This window comes from Phoenix dactylifera, unplaced genomic scaffold, assembly GCF_009389715.1.
Source record: "Phoenix dactylifera cultivar Barhee BC4 unplaced genomic scaffold, palm_55x_up_171113_PBpolish2nd_filt_p 000577F, whole genome shotgun sequence".
Lineage (NCBI taxonomy): Eukaryota > Viridiplantae > Streptophyta > Magnoliopsida > Arecales > Arecaceae > Phoenix > Phoenix dactylifera.
Genome location: NW_024067979.1, coordinates 149,860 through 168,691, shown reverse-complemented (window position 1 = coordinate 168,691; position 18,832 = coordinate 149,860). Strand labels below are relative to the sequence as shown.

At 41.2% G+C, this 18,832-nt stretch overlaps 3 protein-coding genes across 3 annotated transcripts; 1 reads left to right on the top strand and 2 right to left on the bottom strand.

Moving 5' to 3' along the window:
* Positions 1-4,039: 4,039 nt before the first annotated feature.
* On the bottom strand, positions 4,040-5,092 carry LOC120106592 (flavonol 3-sulfotransferase-like). The gene has a single exon (XM_039119561.1). The coding sequence runs from the start codon at positions 5,090-5,092 to the stop codon at positions 4,040-4,042; it is 1,053 nt and encodes a 350-aa protein (XP_038975489.1).
* Positions 5,093-8,277: 3,185 nt separating this feature from the next.
* LOC120106591 (stress response protein NST1-like) lies at positions 8,278-9,423 on the bottom strand. Its single transcript, XM_039119560.1, has 4 exons — positions 9,403-9,423; positions 9,069-9,173; positions 8,554-8,975; positions 8,278-8,356 (listed from the first exon to the last, which is right to left on the bottom strand). Exons 1-4 carry the CDS (start codon positions 9,412-9,414, stop codon positions 8,278-8,280), a joined length of 618 nt encoding a protein of 205 aa, XP_038975488.1. The 5' UTR covers positions 9,415-9,423.
* Positions 9,424-16,511: 7,088 nt separating this feature from the next.
* On the top strand, positions 16,512-17,855 carry LOC120106600 (cytosolic sulfotransferase 12-like). The gene has a single exon (XM_039119574.1). The coding sequence runs from the start codon at positions 16,556-16,558 to the stop codon at positions 17,669-17,671; it is 1,116 nt and encodes a 371-aa protein (XP_038975502.1). The 5' UTR covers positions 16,512-16,555; the 3' UTR covers positions 17,672-17,855.
* Positions 17,856-18,832: the final 977 nt, after the last annotated feature.

Sequence of the window (18,832 nt, the reverse complement as noted above, 5' to 3'; positions counted from 1 at the left end):
CTTAGGTTTACCTGGGCATCCTCATCACTGAGTGGAGACAGCGGACGATGGAGTGCTTAGGTATGGTGGAGCGCATCCAAGAGCAGCCGGAAGGTTGGAGAGCAGCGTCACTATCTATGATGGATAGGCTGACTCTTGTGAGGTCGGTCTTCAGCTCTATGCATGTCCACCTTATGTACAATATGATTGTCCAGAAGGCGATGCTGGTGAGGATTTAGTAGATGTTTCATAGCCTTTTGTGGGGCTCATACGGTGGCGGATATGCAGTGCATCTGCTAGCTCGAGGTATCGTTTGCCAGCTGATTCAGGATGGGGGTTGGGTGCCTACGAGGAGAGAAGCACTAGTCACCAGGCATGCTGCCAGACTGGTCCTCGAGTCTTAATACCCGTGGAGTCAAATGATGATAGCCTGGTATGCCCAGAGAACCATCGATAGGGCTTTTCAAAGTGGTTGAAGATGCCCCTTTATGTGGAGGGAGATTTATAGGTATATATGTTCTCACTGTCCAGGCGAACACGAGATGGCTTATTAGAGATAGGCACAGTGTCGATGTTATGCAGGACCCTTGGGTGGATACCTTCCTGGTGGGGCTTTGGCCGACCATGGTCAATGTCGAGACTACGGATGGCTTGTGGGTTATTGATCTCCTCCAGCCTGACGAGGCAAGGCAGGACTCTAGACATATTCGTCATATTTTTGGCTTGTGTGTCATCTTGCATCGTTATCCAGAGAGGTGTAGATGATAGGACTTGTTTGATGAAATAGAATTATATCCCCCCTTACTTATCCCTATTCAAGATGTAAGACTATTTTTCGAGCTAAAGAATCGTGTTTGATGGTATGACATTGGAATAAAGGCCTTATTCCATGTTGTTACCACCTGCCGAGTACTGCCTCAAGGACAAACTCCAAGATTAAGTTTTGTTGTGGGATGGGGTTTCCAGTTTAGTCCCACATCGGCTAATCAGCGGAAAGGTCTGTGCCTTATAATGAGGAGGCCTAAAACCTTTCCTCACGAGGCGCCTTTTATAGGACAAAACCGTGAGGGTAGGGGGTAACCTCCGCGGCCCCCCGCGCCGTCAGGGCTCGGGACTGTCATTGGGACTGTCATTGGGCTCCGACCCTGGGCGACCTCCCTGGGCGATCTCCCGCAGACCCGAAGCGGCAATCCCAGAGCGGACAATACCTCGGGAGGGACGCAGATGCTTTCCCTGCTCGGCCGGTGTGTGGGCTGGTGTCGGGGTTCCGACCCCACATCAAGTTTGTACCACAAAAGTAAAATAAAATGGGTCCGTACAGTAGTGTTTACCTCCCAGCTTGAAGTTGAAGATGGATGTTGTTGGGGTGCCCCTCCTGATGAAACGAAGAGGCCATTCATACTTTGGGCTAGTTACATGGTATGGAGAAGGCCGCCAACTAAAGCCTACTCCATTATTTGGCGTCTTTCTTATAGAAAGACGAGAGTTGGGCTGGTTGAGATTGGGAGCTCTGGAAAAGAAGCGTTTTTCTCTTACAAGAAAGCTACTTCTCGTGGGAGACTTTGGAGAAGGAAACACTTAACGCCCCATTGCTTTAGGTGGTGACATTTTTGAAGACAAAGGTTTTTTTTTAAAAAAAAAGCCGGTATGATCTGGAATTGAGAAGGTCCATCCTCAAATTTTAGTTTGTAGTTGTTCGACATCCCCAAATCAGCACTCTAGAAGGGTTTTGAGAACCCTATATGGGCGAGTCCACTCAATCTCTTATATGTTGAATGTATCGGGTTCTGTGAGGAAATTAACATGCATCTCGGAAGGTGTTGTTTCCTGATATTTGGTGGTAGAAGCGATAATAATTAACCAAACAATCCGTTTAGTTTTTTTCAACCTGTTATAAATTAGGCTGAATTACCTATTAAACAAAAAGATCAAGTTCGAATATAAATTTTTAACCTATTTAATAAATGGATCGAACTCGAGTTGACAAATTTTTGATTTATTATATATCTGACCTAATTCATATCTGATCCGATCTACTACCCCTATTTGGTAAACTCTAGATATAGCCTAACGGGAACTTTACCCCGAAAAAGATGTTTTCTTGATGTTTTGATGTTGGTTTACCATGAATAACTTATTAATCTTATTACCTGAAGGTATTTGAAGGTTGATCTAGTGGACACGATCCCAAGGAATTTTTTTGCATTAAAGTTTTCTAGATAGAAATAATGGTCTCTTGTTTCTTGGCGGTTCCAGCTATATGTGCGCTAGTTTTGGCCTATATCTGTGTGCACTGGTATACACTTCTTTGTATATATCATGCTCCGATTGGATCCGCAAAGAGTCGTTCTTAATTTGTTTGTTGTCCTTGCCATCTTAATTTGTTTAATAATTATATTTTCAAAACTGCTAAATTTGATTAACAAAATATAATTTAGTCTTTTTGAAAATTGGAATGATATATTTCCGAGACTATGCAAATAGTCCTGACAACTAGTGGCAATGTTTTTTTCTGGCAAGCCAAAGAAGCAAATTTATGTCCAAATTTCCACCATAGAAATTATATATTATCCCCGTAGGGATTTCTCTATCAAATCTGAAGAAATCATTGTGGTAATCGAAACGTCCATGTACAGCGAAACTTGCATCACGTAAAACCAACTAGAACTTGTCGTCTCAAACAAGACAAACAAGATAACGTTGGTTAATTTTATCTTTATCTTTATTATTTTTTCAACAATATTCACAATTTAAACTCTGAAACTTCTACAAGCTATTAGCGAAGGTGTGCCAACCCATGTAGTTTTACTAACAAGGCCACATTGACCAGAAAGCTAATGCAAGAGTAATCATCTATTGCTGAGAATTTTGAGGATGCATGCCATGATCTTGATCATGAGTAGAAGAGTATGGCCATTGAGTTACTACCTAGATTATTCAAAAAATAAAAAATAAAAGCAGCATATTGACTTAAGAACATGTTTACTTAAAAGAAGTTGAACTGTAAGATAGAAATGAAAAAGAGCCACCCCCACTCCACCTGCTTGGTTGGGGAGAGTCCCATCCTATTTCGATTTTAGAGAAAAATGGAAATGTTTCAATCCCTTAAAACGCAATCCCTATCCGCTTCTAGTATTCAAATCTCATTCCGATTCCGAATCCAGTCACGAACAAAAAGCTCCGAGAGATATAGCCATTCCGATTCTCATTCCAATCCATTCAGATTTTGTTTCTAATCTGATTACGGTTGCAAACCAAATATGTCCTATATATCTTGCTTAAATACTCTCTTTTCCCCACATGCTAAAAATGTCTTTAGCTTAGGGGTACAAAATTAAGACAGAAAATATATAACAAACTAAACCTCATCCAAAAAGGCTAGCTAGATAGTAATATGTAGATTTCATGGCCTTTTATAAGTGCCCAAGATCTACCAAATATATAGCTGATATGAGACCAAATGCACATTCATATGATCCTCAAATACTTTTCTGTTTAAGTCCTAGGATCTTCGTCAGGCAAAGAATTCAAATTCATTTACGAAAACCAGAAATCTAAGCACAGACACTACGATCTATTCATTGTCGGCTCAAATAGACCTATATGGGCCATGGTACAGATTTGCTCTGATATCATTTGTCATAATTTTGAAACTCATCAAAAATGGCCAGTCAAAAGATATTATTTGGATTATTTGCTCTTATATAAGTATCTAAAATCTATCCAATACATAGCTAATGTAGAATAAAATACACATACTTACGAATACTTACAAAATGATTTAGAACAAAAAAATCGAAATAAATAAAAAAAAGTAAGGAAAAAAATAGAAGACCCGGGGAGAATGGAGGAGGACATATCTAACTTTTCAGCCAAAATCTTGAGTATCACACCAAGCACTTGATAGCAGATCATAGTATTAAATTTAAGTATTGCAAAAGGCAGCAATACATTGAGATTAACCCAGAAAATTATTAACCCAAGCACTCCAAGATGAAGTGATTATGGGGGGGACAATTCCAACCAAGACTAGAAGAGGTAAAACACATCAAAATGCAAATCACATTCCATTAGCTTCCACGCCCGCACTAATCCCGAAGAACAGACCAGATCCCTCTAGCTTCTGCGTGGTTACCGCGTCCAACCTCCGAGCCATCTCCTCGCTCATGTGGTTCCTCCAGTCCCCTGCCTCTCCTTTCCTAAAGAATGAAGTAGTCTGCAGCGGCAGCTTCGTGTTGAACTTGTGCGGCATGCACCGGGCCAGTTTGCTCAGACTATCAAAACTACAGAGCCTTGTAATCTCCTCGACCACCCCTTCCTTCTCTTCCTCCGGCGAGAAAGGGCACCCCATGAACTCCGCCAGCTTCTTCGCACTCCCCGCCGGCTCCTCCAGCATCTCCTCGTACTTGAGGAAAAGCACCTTCTCAGGCCTCCTCAAGCTCTCCTCCCAGTAACCGCGAGCGTGCTCCCATATCGATCCGTAGGGGCTGACGCCATCGCAATACAAGTTGAAAGCTTTGCCGAATGGAATCGGCTCCACGGAGTCGGGCCTCATCTTGTCGTTGAAGTGCCACCGGGAGACGAACACGTCCTTGGGTTCCCGGCAAACGTACAAGAATCGGCCGCCGGCTCCTTTCATGGAATCCGGTAGCAGAGGGTATGGCAAGTGGCTGCTAAGCATCCTTGGGGAAGGCATGGCCTCTAATTTGGACGGCCTGCCGCCGGAGAAGAATCTCTCGATGAAGACCACGCAGTCGTGGGGGGTGGAGCGGAGGAGAGGGTGGTCAGCCATGGAGTAGCGGGTTCGGGTCATGATGGCAAAGGCTAGCGCTTTGAGCCAGGTAGTGCCGGACTTGGGGTAGCTCAGCACGAAGAGGTCGTCGGGGCGAGCCTGGAAGTTTTGTTGCATGGCCATGACGTCTGGAAGAGAGTGCTCGGGGATCCAGAAGTCTTGGTATTTCCGGAGGCGGATGGGTATCCAGTCTTGGTTTAGAGGCAGGGTTGAGATGAGATCATCGAACTCTTTCGGAGGTTTTGGAGCATCCTCTCGCTTTGCTTCCTCGGGCGCTAAGGCAAATCCGCTATTGGGAGTTACGGAAGAAGGCGTGGCCATGACCGAGCTCACGGGAAATGGAGGCTTGGTAGCCCTGGAAGGTACTCTATACTGTCGCAGGTAACCGCGGGAAGCGGGGCTCCTCCTGGACTTGTAGAGCCGAGCCCTATGCCTGGTTATTATTGGTGGTGACCCGCTTCACGGATTAATAAATATGATACCAAGACTGATAAACCATATACCACGCGTAAGTCTAATGTGGATATTGGATCCATATTCCGCAAAATTTTGTAGCTTCATATCTACATTTGAACAGATACAAAAATTATTTTGGAATTCTACTAGAATTGCATATTGAAACAGAAATAATTAAAAAAATATCCAATTCGAAATGCCTTCTATTTCCGAGGGTCATATCGGAACCAGTTGAACGGGTCCATACATGCTGAATTCATTCAGATAATGGATTTGACCTCTTTGTAACGAGAGCAGAAGAAACATGTCAGACTTAAGGATAAAAAAAAGAAGGCGGAAAACGAAATATATAATGGTACTACTTTAGTTGTCATCCATCATCATTATATGTAACATTTTTTGTTTGTTTTTTCGAAAGGTGGCATGTCCTTGTTGAACTTCGCGCACGAATCAACTGGTGGTTATTATATATATAGAGAGAGAGAGATCAGAGATGACAGAACAGCGATAGAGTGCCATCAATCCTTCTAAAATGAATGAAATGCAAAGTTCCAATATCACACGTTATTTCGATAGACGACTAAAAAAATTTGGATTGGAGAAAAAAAAATATTGCAAGTTGGGTTTGGTAAAGCCTACCTGTTACAATAATATTTTACCCTTCCGAAAATATATTTAATGGGAAAAGCCTAATAAACTAGAAAAGTAAAACATTCTTTTGCTTATCTTCACAAGTCATGATGAGCCGCAGGACGAGCAGCCAAAAAAAACCCAAAAGATTTAGATAATATTTAAACATTACAAATTTTATAATTATTATTTTGTCTACTCCTTAATTCAAAAGTTTTAAAATATTATAAAAGAATTGATTTTTTTTTTATTGCTAGAAGGAGGAAGCTCAAAAAAAAAATTGCAAGAGAAAATAAGAGATATAAATTTTAACTTTAAGTGAGATTTTCTAATTCCACCATATGAAAGATTTTGTAAAATCTTCTATTACTATCGGAAACCAACTAATCCAAAATGTTACTTTGTAATTTCAAAGAATACAAGACATTATACAATGCCGTGTCAGAGTACATCCAAATACATCCACAGTGAAAAAGCAGGAAACCTCAATATCAAACAACAAAGAATTATAAAACTGCAATTATGAAACATAATGTATATAAGATTAAGCATGCAAACAGTTCCCAAAGATGAATCGCTTGAGATACATCACAGATTGCAATTGTATGTTATGAGCAGGGTATACGACCGGTGGTGGCAGCAGCCATCAGTCCCACGTCCAAGGGTCAAACCGGATCCCTTTAGCTTTTGCTCTATGAGATGGTCCAACTTTCGAGCCATCTCCAAACTGATCATATGATTCCTTCAAACTCCCACCTCTTCTTTTCTGAAGAATGTTGCAAATGTTTGAGGGGTCACAGTAAGGTGATTCTAGCCTAATTCAGCCTTCGTCGCCTCCTGTTTGCTCAGCTACAGGACCTTATAATTTCCTCCACCACCCCTTCATTCTCTTCCTCGGGGGAGAAGGGACACCCCAATTAAGAACTCCACCAACCTCTTCACGTTCGCCGCTGGCTTTTCCATCATATCCTCATACTTCAAGAACAACACCTTCTCAGGCCTCCTCAAGCTCTCCTCCTAGTACTCGAGAGCGTGGTCGCATACCGCTCCAAACAGAAAAGCACCTTTGCAGAACAACTCAAAGACCTTTGCAAATGGAACCGGGTTCGCCATCGCCAATATGAACTTGTTGTTGAAGTGCCAGCAGGAGCTAGCACGTCCTTTGGATCCCGATAGAGGCACACAATTTGGCAACTTGAGCCGTGGAGTACCGAGCCTGGTAGCATGGTGTAACGCAAGTGGGTTTGGGAATGAGAAGAAGGGATTTGGATTTTTTGGAGAGCGATTGGGATTTGGGCTATCGAAGGGATTTGGGCAGGACGGCGGGCACACTTAGTTTCATTTTGAATTTTCCTCTTTTTTTTAAAATTTATAATTACTCAAAAATAATATTTTTAATATTTTTGAAATTAAAAATTAAATTTGGTGACGGAAATTTCTGTCAATAACCCGTCACTGCCAAAAATAATATTTAAAAATTTATAAACACTTAGGTTATGATATTTGTAACGACTGAATTTGTCACTGTCTCGTTGCAATTTCGGTTACCAGTTTTGTAACAGATACCCCGTCACTACGGTGGTCGCGAAGTTTTGGCGCCCATCTTACCCGTATATTCTGTGACCGGTCTGTCATTAATCTGTCACTAAGTTCACACCATGGTAATCAAATTTTTGTCTATCACTAATCCGTCACAAATAGTGACTGATAACGGTCTGTCATACTACAAGAAAATACATATTCAGCGACTAAGATTCTAGTCACCGAATAACCATATTTGGTCGCCGAAACCTTTTCACGACTAGCATACTCTTCGTCGCTGAACCTTAGTCACTGAAAGGTTTTGGCGACCAATATTGTGTGGTCACCTAAGGTACACCAACAACGACCAACGTTTGGTTGCCGAAGAAAATTTTCAGCGACCAAATCTGTTATCACTAATTTAAACGTCGACCAAATAGTTGGTCGTGGAATGTGTCTTCCGCTACCAAAAAATGGTCACTGAATGTCTATCTTTCTCCACCAATAGTATTGTCGCAGAATGTATTAGAATGCATTGGCAACAAACATTTTTTGGTGGCAGAAAGTATTAACCTGTATTTAATTAACAATTCAAATTATAAGCTTAATATTTATTTTTGGGTTCGTTCCAAATCCTGTACAACCAACACAGCCTATCCAATATCCATATTACACAATACATTTGCTCATCCAAATAGAAGTATACGCAATATTGGAGAATCTATAATCATTCATTATAAATATCATCATCTATAAGTCTAAAGTCAAGTATACCTATTAACCATACATCACAATGTTTCATCCATACCATATGTTAAGGTGATAATCATCACCAAATACATCAAAATGTAAATTAAAAATCCCAAAATATCTGATCTTGCTATTCATCCAAACAACCATCATGTAGACAAAAATATTCTTATACCAAAAACTGAATTCTGCTTGTAGACAACTCCACCATGATCATCTGAACAAAAGCTATTCATGTACCAAAAAACTAGATTTCACATGCTCATAACTCCACCATGTATTTGAGAAAGCAAAAAAGAATACACAATCAATAACCACATGTGAAAAATAATAAACTAAAATTCAAGTATAAGTTCACAATGATATTTCGCTTAATTTGGTCAAAATCTCTAAATAACCTACGTAATATAAATGAGAATATATACCAACGAGTATTTGTACTACCAGTTGAATATATGGCCCCATCATGATGGATAGATAACTTGTGCGTTTGAGTCTTTTTCTTTAAGAACTCTGTCACCAAAATTGTAAGATGTGCAATTTGCTTTTGTTCTTCCTCTCGCTCTTTTCTTTCCTCCTCACGCTCTCTCCTCTCTTGCTCCAATTGCCTCCGCAGCTCCTTATGCTCCATCTTCATCTCCTCTATCTTAGCTTTAAGTTTCTGCAACTCCCTAACATGGACTTGTGACACACGACTAGGTGTGGAAGAAGATGAAGAGGGCTTCGGCCCAACCCCAAATCCAAGAATGTATCTCTTCCTTTTTCCAAGTGCCTGCCTAGACATCTCCTCTGATGTTAATTGCACACTGGATTGGGAAGATTCTTCTCGCAAGCTCAACATCTTTGATTGTCAATACAAAGGTAACAACAGAATTAAATGTATATAATCTTGCAAAAGCAGAAACTGATTTAAATGATTATTGAGATTTTAGATACCTACATGTTTCACGGCGCAAATAGGATCAATCCACTCTTTGTTCTTCTTGGTATGAGTTTTCTTATAGAATTCTGAAAATTCAAGATTTTCACAACCATTAAACTCCGGCTGCAAAGTGTAATTTAGATTAGCATATAGCCACTACATAATAAGAAAACTAGAATAACTGTCAGATCTACTTGCATAAAAGGATTCTAAAAATATACTTGCAGCAAACTAGAATAAAAAATCTACTTGCAGCAAATTGTCTATTTTACAATAGCCAAAATTATCCCATAGACTGTTTCACAGGCAGTTCACTAAAAATATAGCCGGTACATACTCAAAAATATATTACCGGTATAGTCATTGTTGCAACAAATGATCGAGATCCTGAACAACGATTGTACTCAAGCTTTTTCCTATTCTTTTTGCCATCTTTTGATCTCACCTTCAAAAAAATAAAAATTAAAAATCTAAAGAAAACATTATGATCAAATATTTTACTTATAAACTCTGAAGCACTAAATATGTAAGTTACCTTGTGTTCTTTGCTTTTCCACACATCGTCAATTAAGTGGTGCCACAATCCTCTTGAGTCACATGTTCGTATGGATGACTATAAGGGTTCACATGTAAGACGTTCTTAAGATGCTTGTAATGCAATTTTATATTGTGCCTCTAATTTCTGTGAATATTGTAGCATTTTCTGTGTATAGATTGCTGAGCTACTAGATTGCCATGATAATCATCCGAGATTTTGAACTTGTCCTAAAAACATAAGTAAAATCATTATGTAGTATGATCAATGCAACTAGTACAAGTACCTAAAAAAATATTGTGCAATAAATAATTACAAGGACAGATTGTATGATAGCAGATTGAGTAGCCTCGTCTACATGCCGCCACGTCGGTATGCCCTTAATTGGACACATTCTCCTAATATACACCCCTAACAGAACACCCCTAACAGATTGGCTACCTTTGGGGCATTAATACCACATAAAGCATTCCACTCATCAAGTACTAGAACAGAAAGCTTTTCTCCGCCATTCTGGGCAATGAGCTTATCAATTTCTTTCCCAACTGTCTTACCCCGCATGCGCTTTGATAATGAACCTGCTAAAATACTTAAATACTTTAGGCCATAAGACAAACCTGCTAGTGATAGACAAAGAGAATGCAAAAAAAAACACAAAACCACTGAAATGCCATCATTTTACCAAGAGTATCTTAGCAATAACAAAATTCAGAAAGATGAGTTTTCTCACCCACGCTGTTAGCAATAATAGGTGGACTTGTAAGCTCGTGGATTTGCTCGGTAGAAAAGGTGGGGAGCAGAGTAGGTTGGGCAGCCATCACGGGCACAAGTTCAGCATCTGCTAAGGGGTGCCTCGGCATTTGCTAAAGGGTGCCTCGGCACAAGTTCACTTCTTGTATCAATGCTAGTGCAATGTGCATCAATGCAGAAAGTTTTTTTACTTCTAGTATCGAACCATTCGCAATGAAACAAAACGACTTGTTGTCCGAACATATATGTTAATTCCCAAACTTTGCACAAGTAATCGTAGAAGTCAATCGGTTGCCCTTCGTGGTCCCCTTCAACAACTAACCCACTATTCTGGCTTTTACGGCGGTTGTCACGTTCGATGGTATGGAATCGGACACCGTTACAAAAGCACCCTGAATATATGTTGACTATCGGAGAAGGATCATTGGCCAATGACCATAATTCATCAGTAGCTTCCGGTGATCGCTGGTTTCGAAGTTGAGTCATCTATAACAAAAAAGTGACATAATATGTTACTTCACTTTCAAATACAAGGATAACTCAAGGTGCCTACATGTTAATTAATTTTGCTTACGTAATCTTTGAACCACTTGGAAAATTCTTTACGTTGTCTGCTTGTGATGTCAACTTCACTCTCACCTTGTATGTAGTTCTTGTTTTCCCTATTCGACATTCCGTAACGTATAAGTAACATATAAGACTAAAACAACTAAATATACAATAGCTGAACCTTAATAAGCAATTTAAAAAAACATACTCTCGAGTTGTCCCAACAATATTTTCTGCAATGTTTCTTTTCTATGTACATGACATCCAAGTTGTGACGCAGCTTGAGTATTTTCCAATAAGGGAGATCAAACAAAATACTTTTCTTGGCCCAAATCGTGTCATCATCTTCTCCCCTTTTTCTTTTCTTATTAATGCTTGGATGCTTGCCCAACAGCTTGTATGTCCCTGAATTAATTTGCTCCAAGATCTCTTCTCCTGTGAACTCTCGTGGCCTTGACATGTCCTCACTTTTACCATTAAAGAGCTTGTTCTTTTGCCATATGTGGTTCTCAGGCAAGAAACGCCTCGCACCCATATAGCCAATCTTACTCCTCAAACATTTTGATGTAGCATCTTCGTTACAAATGGGACAAGCCAAGTAACCTTTTGTTGGCCATCCAGACATGTTACCATATGCAGGAAAGTCATTAATGGTCCACATGAGAGCAGCACGCATTCTAAAGGTACTTCTACTAGAGGCATCATAAGTTTGCACGCCATCCTTCCAAGGCTCTTTCAACTCATCAATTAATAGCCTCAAGTAAACATCTATTTCTTTATCGGGAGCCATTTTTCGGGAATAAGCAATGACAGCATACAAAATTGCTCTTTCATACACTTCCAAGGTGGGAGATTATAAGGCATCACGATAACGGGCCACATACCGTACAATGTGCTCATATTTTCAAAAGGATTGAAACCATTGGTGGCTAGCCCTAACCTCACATTCCGCGGATCCTTGAAAAACTCAGGATGTTGCCGATCAAAGTTCCTCCATTCCTCCCCATCAGCCGGATGTCTTGATGTTTTGTCATCCACTCGCTTCTCCTTGTGCCATCTCATATCAACAGCTATTTTTGGGGACAAAAATAAGCGCTTCAATCTCGGTGTCAGGAAAAAGTACCATAAAATTTTATGAGGAATCTTCTTACCATTACTATCATTCAGTTTATATCTAGGCTCATCACATATAGGGCATTTCTCCAGGTTCGCATTCTCCTTCCAAAAAAGAGCGCAATCATATTTGCATGCTTGAATTAGCACATATCTCAAACCTAAATCTCGTAAAAATTTCTTGACTTCATAAAGGGTCCATGGAGCAGATTTATCACACTCCAGTAGAATTTCCTTGTATACCTTCATGTTCATGTCAAAAGAGGAGTTACTCCACTGGTTGTACACCTTAATATGAAGCATCTTAATAACAAATGATAATACTGTAAAAATTTTGCAACTAGGATAATGGGTCGTCGAGCATCATCGAACAACTTATCAAATTTCTGTACATCCTCCCTCCCCAAGTTATTAGGCAATTCGTCAATATCGTCATTCATGAAAGTGCCCATGTAAACAGCTTCCAGCATATTAGACAATTCATCCCTATCATCGGTGCCATCCCCAGCCATTCTATCCTCAACACCTCCACCATTGTCACAGTTAGCATCATTTGAAACACAAGATTGATGCACGTGAACAGATTCTCCATGTTGCACCCAAGTCTTGTAAGAAGGCGAGACTTTTTTCAACATCAAATGAATCTTGACAACTTGAATGCTTTATTTTTTGTCATTTATGCACTCGACACAAGGACACCAAATATCATTTGCTGAGCCTAAATTTTTTATCATTTCCTTTCACCCCTTCTCCATACTCTTTACTCTTCATTCTATTTTTTATTGTCATCTAATTCTTGTCCATTTTGACTGACCTACAAATTACTTCATCAAGTTAGATTGATTAGTTTATAAATTTATTTTTGTATCCTGCAAAAAAAAGTTGCAGCAAAAAATCACCGGCGACCCAATACATTTGGGGGCCTAAGACAAATTCAGTGAATGAGACCTTTTCTTTTTTTAATTATAATAATAATAATAAATTTTAATAAGTATAAAATAGTTAAAAAAATGATATGAAAATAGATAGCTGTCAAGTATACTATTTCAACAAAGATGCATGAATCTAACAAAGATAGACAAGAAGCCTCTTCAGTTTAATATAATCCTTGAATAAAAGCATGAAAAAATAATTAGTTTAAAAGAAGTCCCATCCCACCATCTCCCATCTCTCCTTCGATACCCAAGCTATATCACAGCACGACAACCATTCAACCCAAACAGAAAGGAGAAGAAACAAAGAGGATAAAATTAAAAGAATCTCCACCCTCTAAGAAGTCCATCTCCAATCCCCCTATCTTTCTTCCCGATGGCCCAGCTGGATCAGAAGTAACGTGAGGGAAGGTAAACCAAGACCAAAACCAAAAAAGTGAAGGGATGAAAGATAAGAGTGGCTTCAGACGTGTATTAAGCCAACCAAATCCCTCCCCTCTCTTTCTCTCCACCCAAAACAAAACTACTGTCCCCAAATCCCTCCTCGCTCTCTCTCCCTGCCGGCCCAAGAAAAGGCCCTCGCCCCAAATCCCCTTCGCCTCCTCGCTCCTCTCCCTGCCGCGCTGACCGAAATGAACCTGGCGAAGGAGGAGAAGCCCTCCGCGGTGGCTGCGGCGGCGGCGAAGGAGGAGAAGCCCTCCTGGGTTTCTTCTTCTCCCGCCTCGCCTCCAAATCTTCCGACAACCCCCGACGACCCCCACCTCTCCCTCTCCCTCTCCCTCTCCCTCTCCCTCAAGCCCGGCCTCGTTACCCTCTTACAAAAGCCCTCCCGGCCTATGCTAAAACAAATTCCGGAGGAGACATACCTTGGGACGCCGAAGAGACTCGTGGGCGCGCAGACAGCCGAACAGGGTCTTCTCCAGAGGTTCCTCCGCCGCAGCCGAACAGGGTCTTCCTCTTCTCCAGATATAGGGCAGGAACTCGGAAGCGAAGAAGGCTTGGCTAGCACCGAGTGGGAGGGATTTGGGATTCTAGATAGGGGAACGGCGAACAGGCGAAGGCAAGGAGTTAAAGCCGAATAGAGAAATAGAAAATTAAGGTTTGTTTGGTTTCTCACATGACGTCCTCTACATGCATACTTTTCTGGACTAAATTTTTTTTAGTCACTGGAGGTGAACCTTTAGGGACCAAAAATTAGTCGCCAAAAATTTTACCTCCAGCCTGCGCGAAATATTGGACTTGTGCTAATTTGGTTTTGATTTTTCGCGATCAAATATGCATTTAGTTGGTGTAGGACAATCATTCAGTAACTAACAAGGATGTATGCAAAATTATTTCTAAACGGATTTTCGATCCATCGTGCGGGTGGGCTAATGAAAAAAAGATTTTGCCCGTAGGATGTCCAAGAATTCTATATATTTCTAAGCGGATTTCCATTCCCATGTCCGCATGCCGTGTATCCTGTCGATTCGTATATTTATTTGACAAGGAGTCAAGCACCGAGCTCGAGCTTTTAAAATTATATTAAAATAATACAAATAAAAAAGAATTTAAGTATGAAGAAAAGTTGTGGGATCGAGATTCAGCCGAAGAGATGAGGATATGCCTAAGTGAATTAAGGTGTTAAACGGCACTATTTGAAAATAAGCAGTTTTTTTTTTGAACTTAGAAATTAGCATCTTACAGGGGCTAGTACAACATCGTTCGGTTTTACGGAAACCTTCCACTGTTAAAAGTTTGGTCATGGAAAAAAGGCGCCATTCGTAAAAGTTTTTCTGGACTAAATTTTTTTTTAGTCGCTGGAGGTGAACCTTTAAGGATTAAAATTTAGTCGCCAAAAGTTTTACCCCCGCCCGTGCGAAATATTGGACTCGTGCCAACTTGGTATTGCTTTTCCGTGACCAAATATGCATTTAGTTGGTGTAGGATAATTATTCAGTAACTAACAAGAATGTTGGTCGCAAATAGCCTTATTTTCAGCGACCAAACTTTAGTGGCCAAACGTTTTACCTCCACCCTGCCAACTTGGTTTTGATTTTCTACGACCAAATATGCATTTAGTCGGTGTAGGACAATCATTCAGTAACAAACAAGGATGTTGGTCACAAATAGCCTTATTTGCAGCGTCCACTATTCATTTAGTCGCCGAAAGTGGTCGCTGAAAGTGTATTTTCTTGTAGTGTTACTATACGCATGTTTTCTGATAGTATCTCCTCCCAGTACTCGAGAGAGTGGTCGCATACTACTCCAAACGGAAAAGCACCATTGCAGAACAACTCAAAGGACTTTGCAAATGGAACTGGGTTCACCATCGCCAATATCATCTTGCTGTTGAAGTGCCACCAGGAGCTAGCACGTCCTTTGGATCCCGACATAGGCACACAATTTGGCAACTTGAGCCGTGGACCGAGCCTGGTTGCATGGTGTAACACAAGTGGGTTTGGAGGAACCTTGGGGAAGGCATGGCTTCTAACTGTTTAGTTGGGGAGAGTCCCATTCCTATTCCGATTTTAGATAAGAATAGAAATGTCTCAGTCTTTTAAAATCCAATCCCTACCCTCTCCTAGTATTCAAATTTCATTCTGATTCCGATTTCCGTCACGAACCAAAAGCTTCGAGGGATATAACCATTCTGATTCTCATTCTAATTCATTCAGATTTTAATTTTAATTCTGATTACGGTTGCAAACCAAATGTGTGCTATATATCTTGCTTAAATACTTTGTCGTTTCACCACCCGTTGAAAATGTCTTTAGCTTAGGGGTACAAAATTAAGAGAGAAAATATATAACAACCTAGGACCTCACCCAAAAAGGCTAGCTAGATGATAATATATAGATTCTATGGCTCTTTATAAGTATCCAAAATCTATCCAATATATAGCCGATATGAGACTAAATATATACTCATATGATCCTCACATGCTTTTTCGATTTTTAAGTCCTTGCATCCTCACTAGACAAATATTTCAAATTTATTTACAAAAACCACAAATCCAAGCTCAAACATCATGATCTGCTCATGGTCAGCTCAAATAGACCCATGTCGCAGTGTCTCCTAACCCATATGAGCCATGGTCTGGGTTTGCTCTGATATTATTTGTCACAATCTAAAAATTCATCAAAAAAATGGCTCGTCAAAAAGTATTATTTAAATTTTTTTGATCTTATATGAGTATTTAAGACCTATCCAATATATAGCCAATGAAGAATAAAACACACATTTTACGAATACTCACAATATAATTTAGAACAAAAAAATAGATATAAATAAAAAAGTAAAAAAATAGAAAGCCCAAGGCAAGATAGATAACCCGAACAACATCCTAGAAGTTCGCAAGGAGCACCCGAGAAAGCTGAAGAAAATGCTAAAAGACCTTAAAATCAATTCTAATCATATCTATTTTACGAAATGAAGTTCCTAGTTGTTCCACTCGCTCGGGACTCCCTCCCCATTGGCACATCGTGGTCCGGCCCCTCGTGCTGTACCTTTTAATTTGAACATGTCACTCTCTTAGTATATCTATTCTATTTAGGGGATAACTAGGCCACTCCGGGAGAACTAGAACCATAGTCCCTGCAAACAAACACCCGCTAGAGAGCATATAGCATAGCATCCTTTCTTCAATGGCCGCTCAACCATCTCTTTGCAACAGCCCCCCTCCAATGGAGTCTCAAGGAAAAAAAAGTGCGGATCCAAGACCTCCTTCCAACTACACCGACCTCATCTCAACCCTCCCCTTGGAGGAAGGCTGGGCACCCATCTGCACCCGAAAATACCAAGGCTTTTGGATCCCACAACGTGTTCTCCCCGGTATCATGGACATGCAACAAAACTTCAAGGCTCGCCCCGACGACCTCTGGGTGCTGAGCTACCCCAAGTCCGGCACCACCTGGCTCAAAGCCCTCACCTACGCCATCATGACACGAGCCCAATACCCTTTCGATCACCACCCTCTCCTTCGCCGAAATCCCCACGAGTGCGTCCCTTTCGTGGACAGAACCTACTCCAGAGGCCAAGCCTCAGAAATAGAAGCCATGCCCTCCCCTCGTATCCTCAACACTCACTTGCCATACTCTCTCCTACCACACACCATCAAGAGCTTAGACTGTAAGGTCATATATGTGTGCCGGGACCCCAAGGATGTGTTGGTCTCCCGGTGGTACTTCAATAATGGGATGAGGCCGCAACCTGTGGAGCCAATTCCATTTACAAAGGCCTTCGAGATGTTCTGTGAGGACAATTGCCCCTATGGGCCGATATGTGAGCATGTTCTCGAGTACTGGGAGGAGAGCCAGAGGAGGCCAGAGAAGGTGCTGTTCTTGAAGTATGAGGAGATGTTAGAGGATCCGCTGCGGATTGTGAGGCGGTTGGCCGAGTTCATGGGGTGTCCCTTCTCTCCAGAGGAAGAGAAGGAAGGGGTGGTGGAGGAGGTCATAAAGCTGTGCAGCTTTGACAACCTGAAGAGCTTGGAGGTCAACAAGACGGGTAAACTGCATCCCGAATTCGTCCTAACCAAGGATTCTTTCTTCAGGAAAGGAGAGGCAGGAGATTGGAGGAATCATATGAGTCCGGAGATGGCGCGGAAGTTGGACCGCATCCCCGAGCAAAAGCTTGAGGGGTCCGGTCTAACCCTCCATGGTGTGGATGTGGAAGCGGCGGCCACCAATGGTGATGTCCAAGCACAAGTCTTGTCGAAGTTGTTTGTGATCTTCTTTTTATTTTTCGGATGTTTAGAATGAAATTACGTAAGAAGTTTGCTGCAATCCTGTAACCCCCGCTTGTTGCAAGCTAGTCTTGGCTGTAGCGTCTCTGCCTCGGCTCTTGCAGTCAACCTTCGTTGGCCCGAGAGAGCGTCAATAAGGTGTAACTGCGAAAGACGTCTGCTACTTCTGTCATCGACGTGCCTTCGTGATGTTTTCGTCACATGCTATTAATGCTACATTTATTTGTTTTATTTAGAATAATTGCTAAAATATAAATAACAGTGAGTCATATTGCGGTGCCAGTGGATGGACTGGAATGGGCCAAATCCCATTCCAGCCGACTCTGATTCGCCTATGTATTTGAAAGAGTGTAAAAAATAATCATTTAAATAAATCATAAAAATTTCACTAAATAATCAAAAAGTTTCAAGTCTTGGATATGGAGCCCAACTATTGTTTGTCCAACATTACTGGTCCTTTATTTATTTGCCCCAGCATTTTTGTTACTATTATGAATCGTAAAAGTATTAAAAATCTTGATTATAGAAATCTCTTTTATCTATTAGCCAGCTAGGAAAAAGGAAGCTCTATGATTCTCAACATCGAAATGCTTGAAAAATCATAGGGAATTCGTGCATCGCTACCTCAAAAATTTCAAGCTAACTATTTTGTGACATAGGATGGAAAGTACTGACACTGCTTAGAGGAGCGGTTCAAAATAATTCCGTCACCACGTTCATGATGTGACCGACATTTTTTTTTCTTTTTTTGCTGAAAACGGGTTCTCATACCGTGCGTGTACGAATACACCCAATAAAGTCAAAAAACACTAACTCACGGAGAGTCAGTGGCAGCTCTCCCTTCCCCATCCAAAAAGTGTACCCTGAATGATGAGCCGCGAAGGCAGCCATCCAGTCGGCTGCCCCATTAGCTTCTCTGAATACATGTTTGGCCTGAATGGCTACCCCAACCCCACACATCATCCCAATATCCCGAACCAAGGGGTGGTCTGAGCCCTCACCCCTCAGCCCTCCCTGGATCCAACTGATAACTGTAGCCGAGTCGTCCTCCAAGACAATCGAGCCAGCCTGCAGTACCTGCCTCGCACATCGAAGACCTGCCCAGGCAGCTTGTAGCTCTGCCCCGGAAACTGATGTGCCGAACAACTGACAGCCTCCTGCTGCCACCACTCTGGAG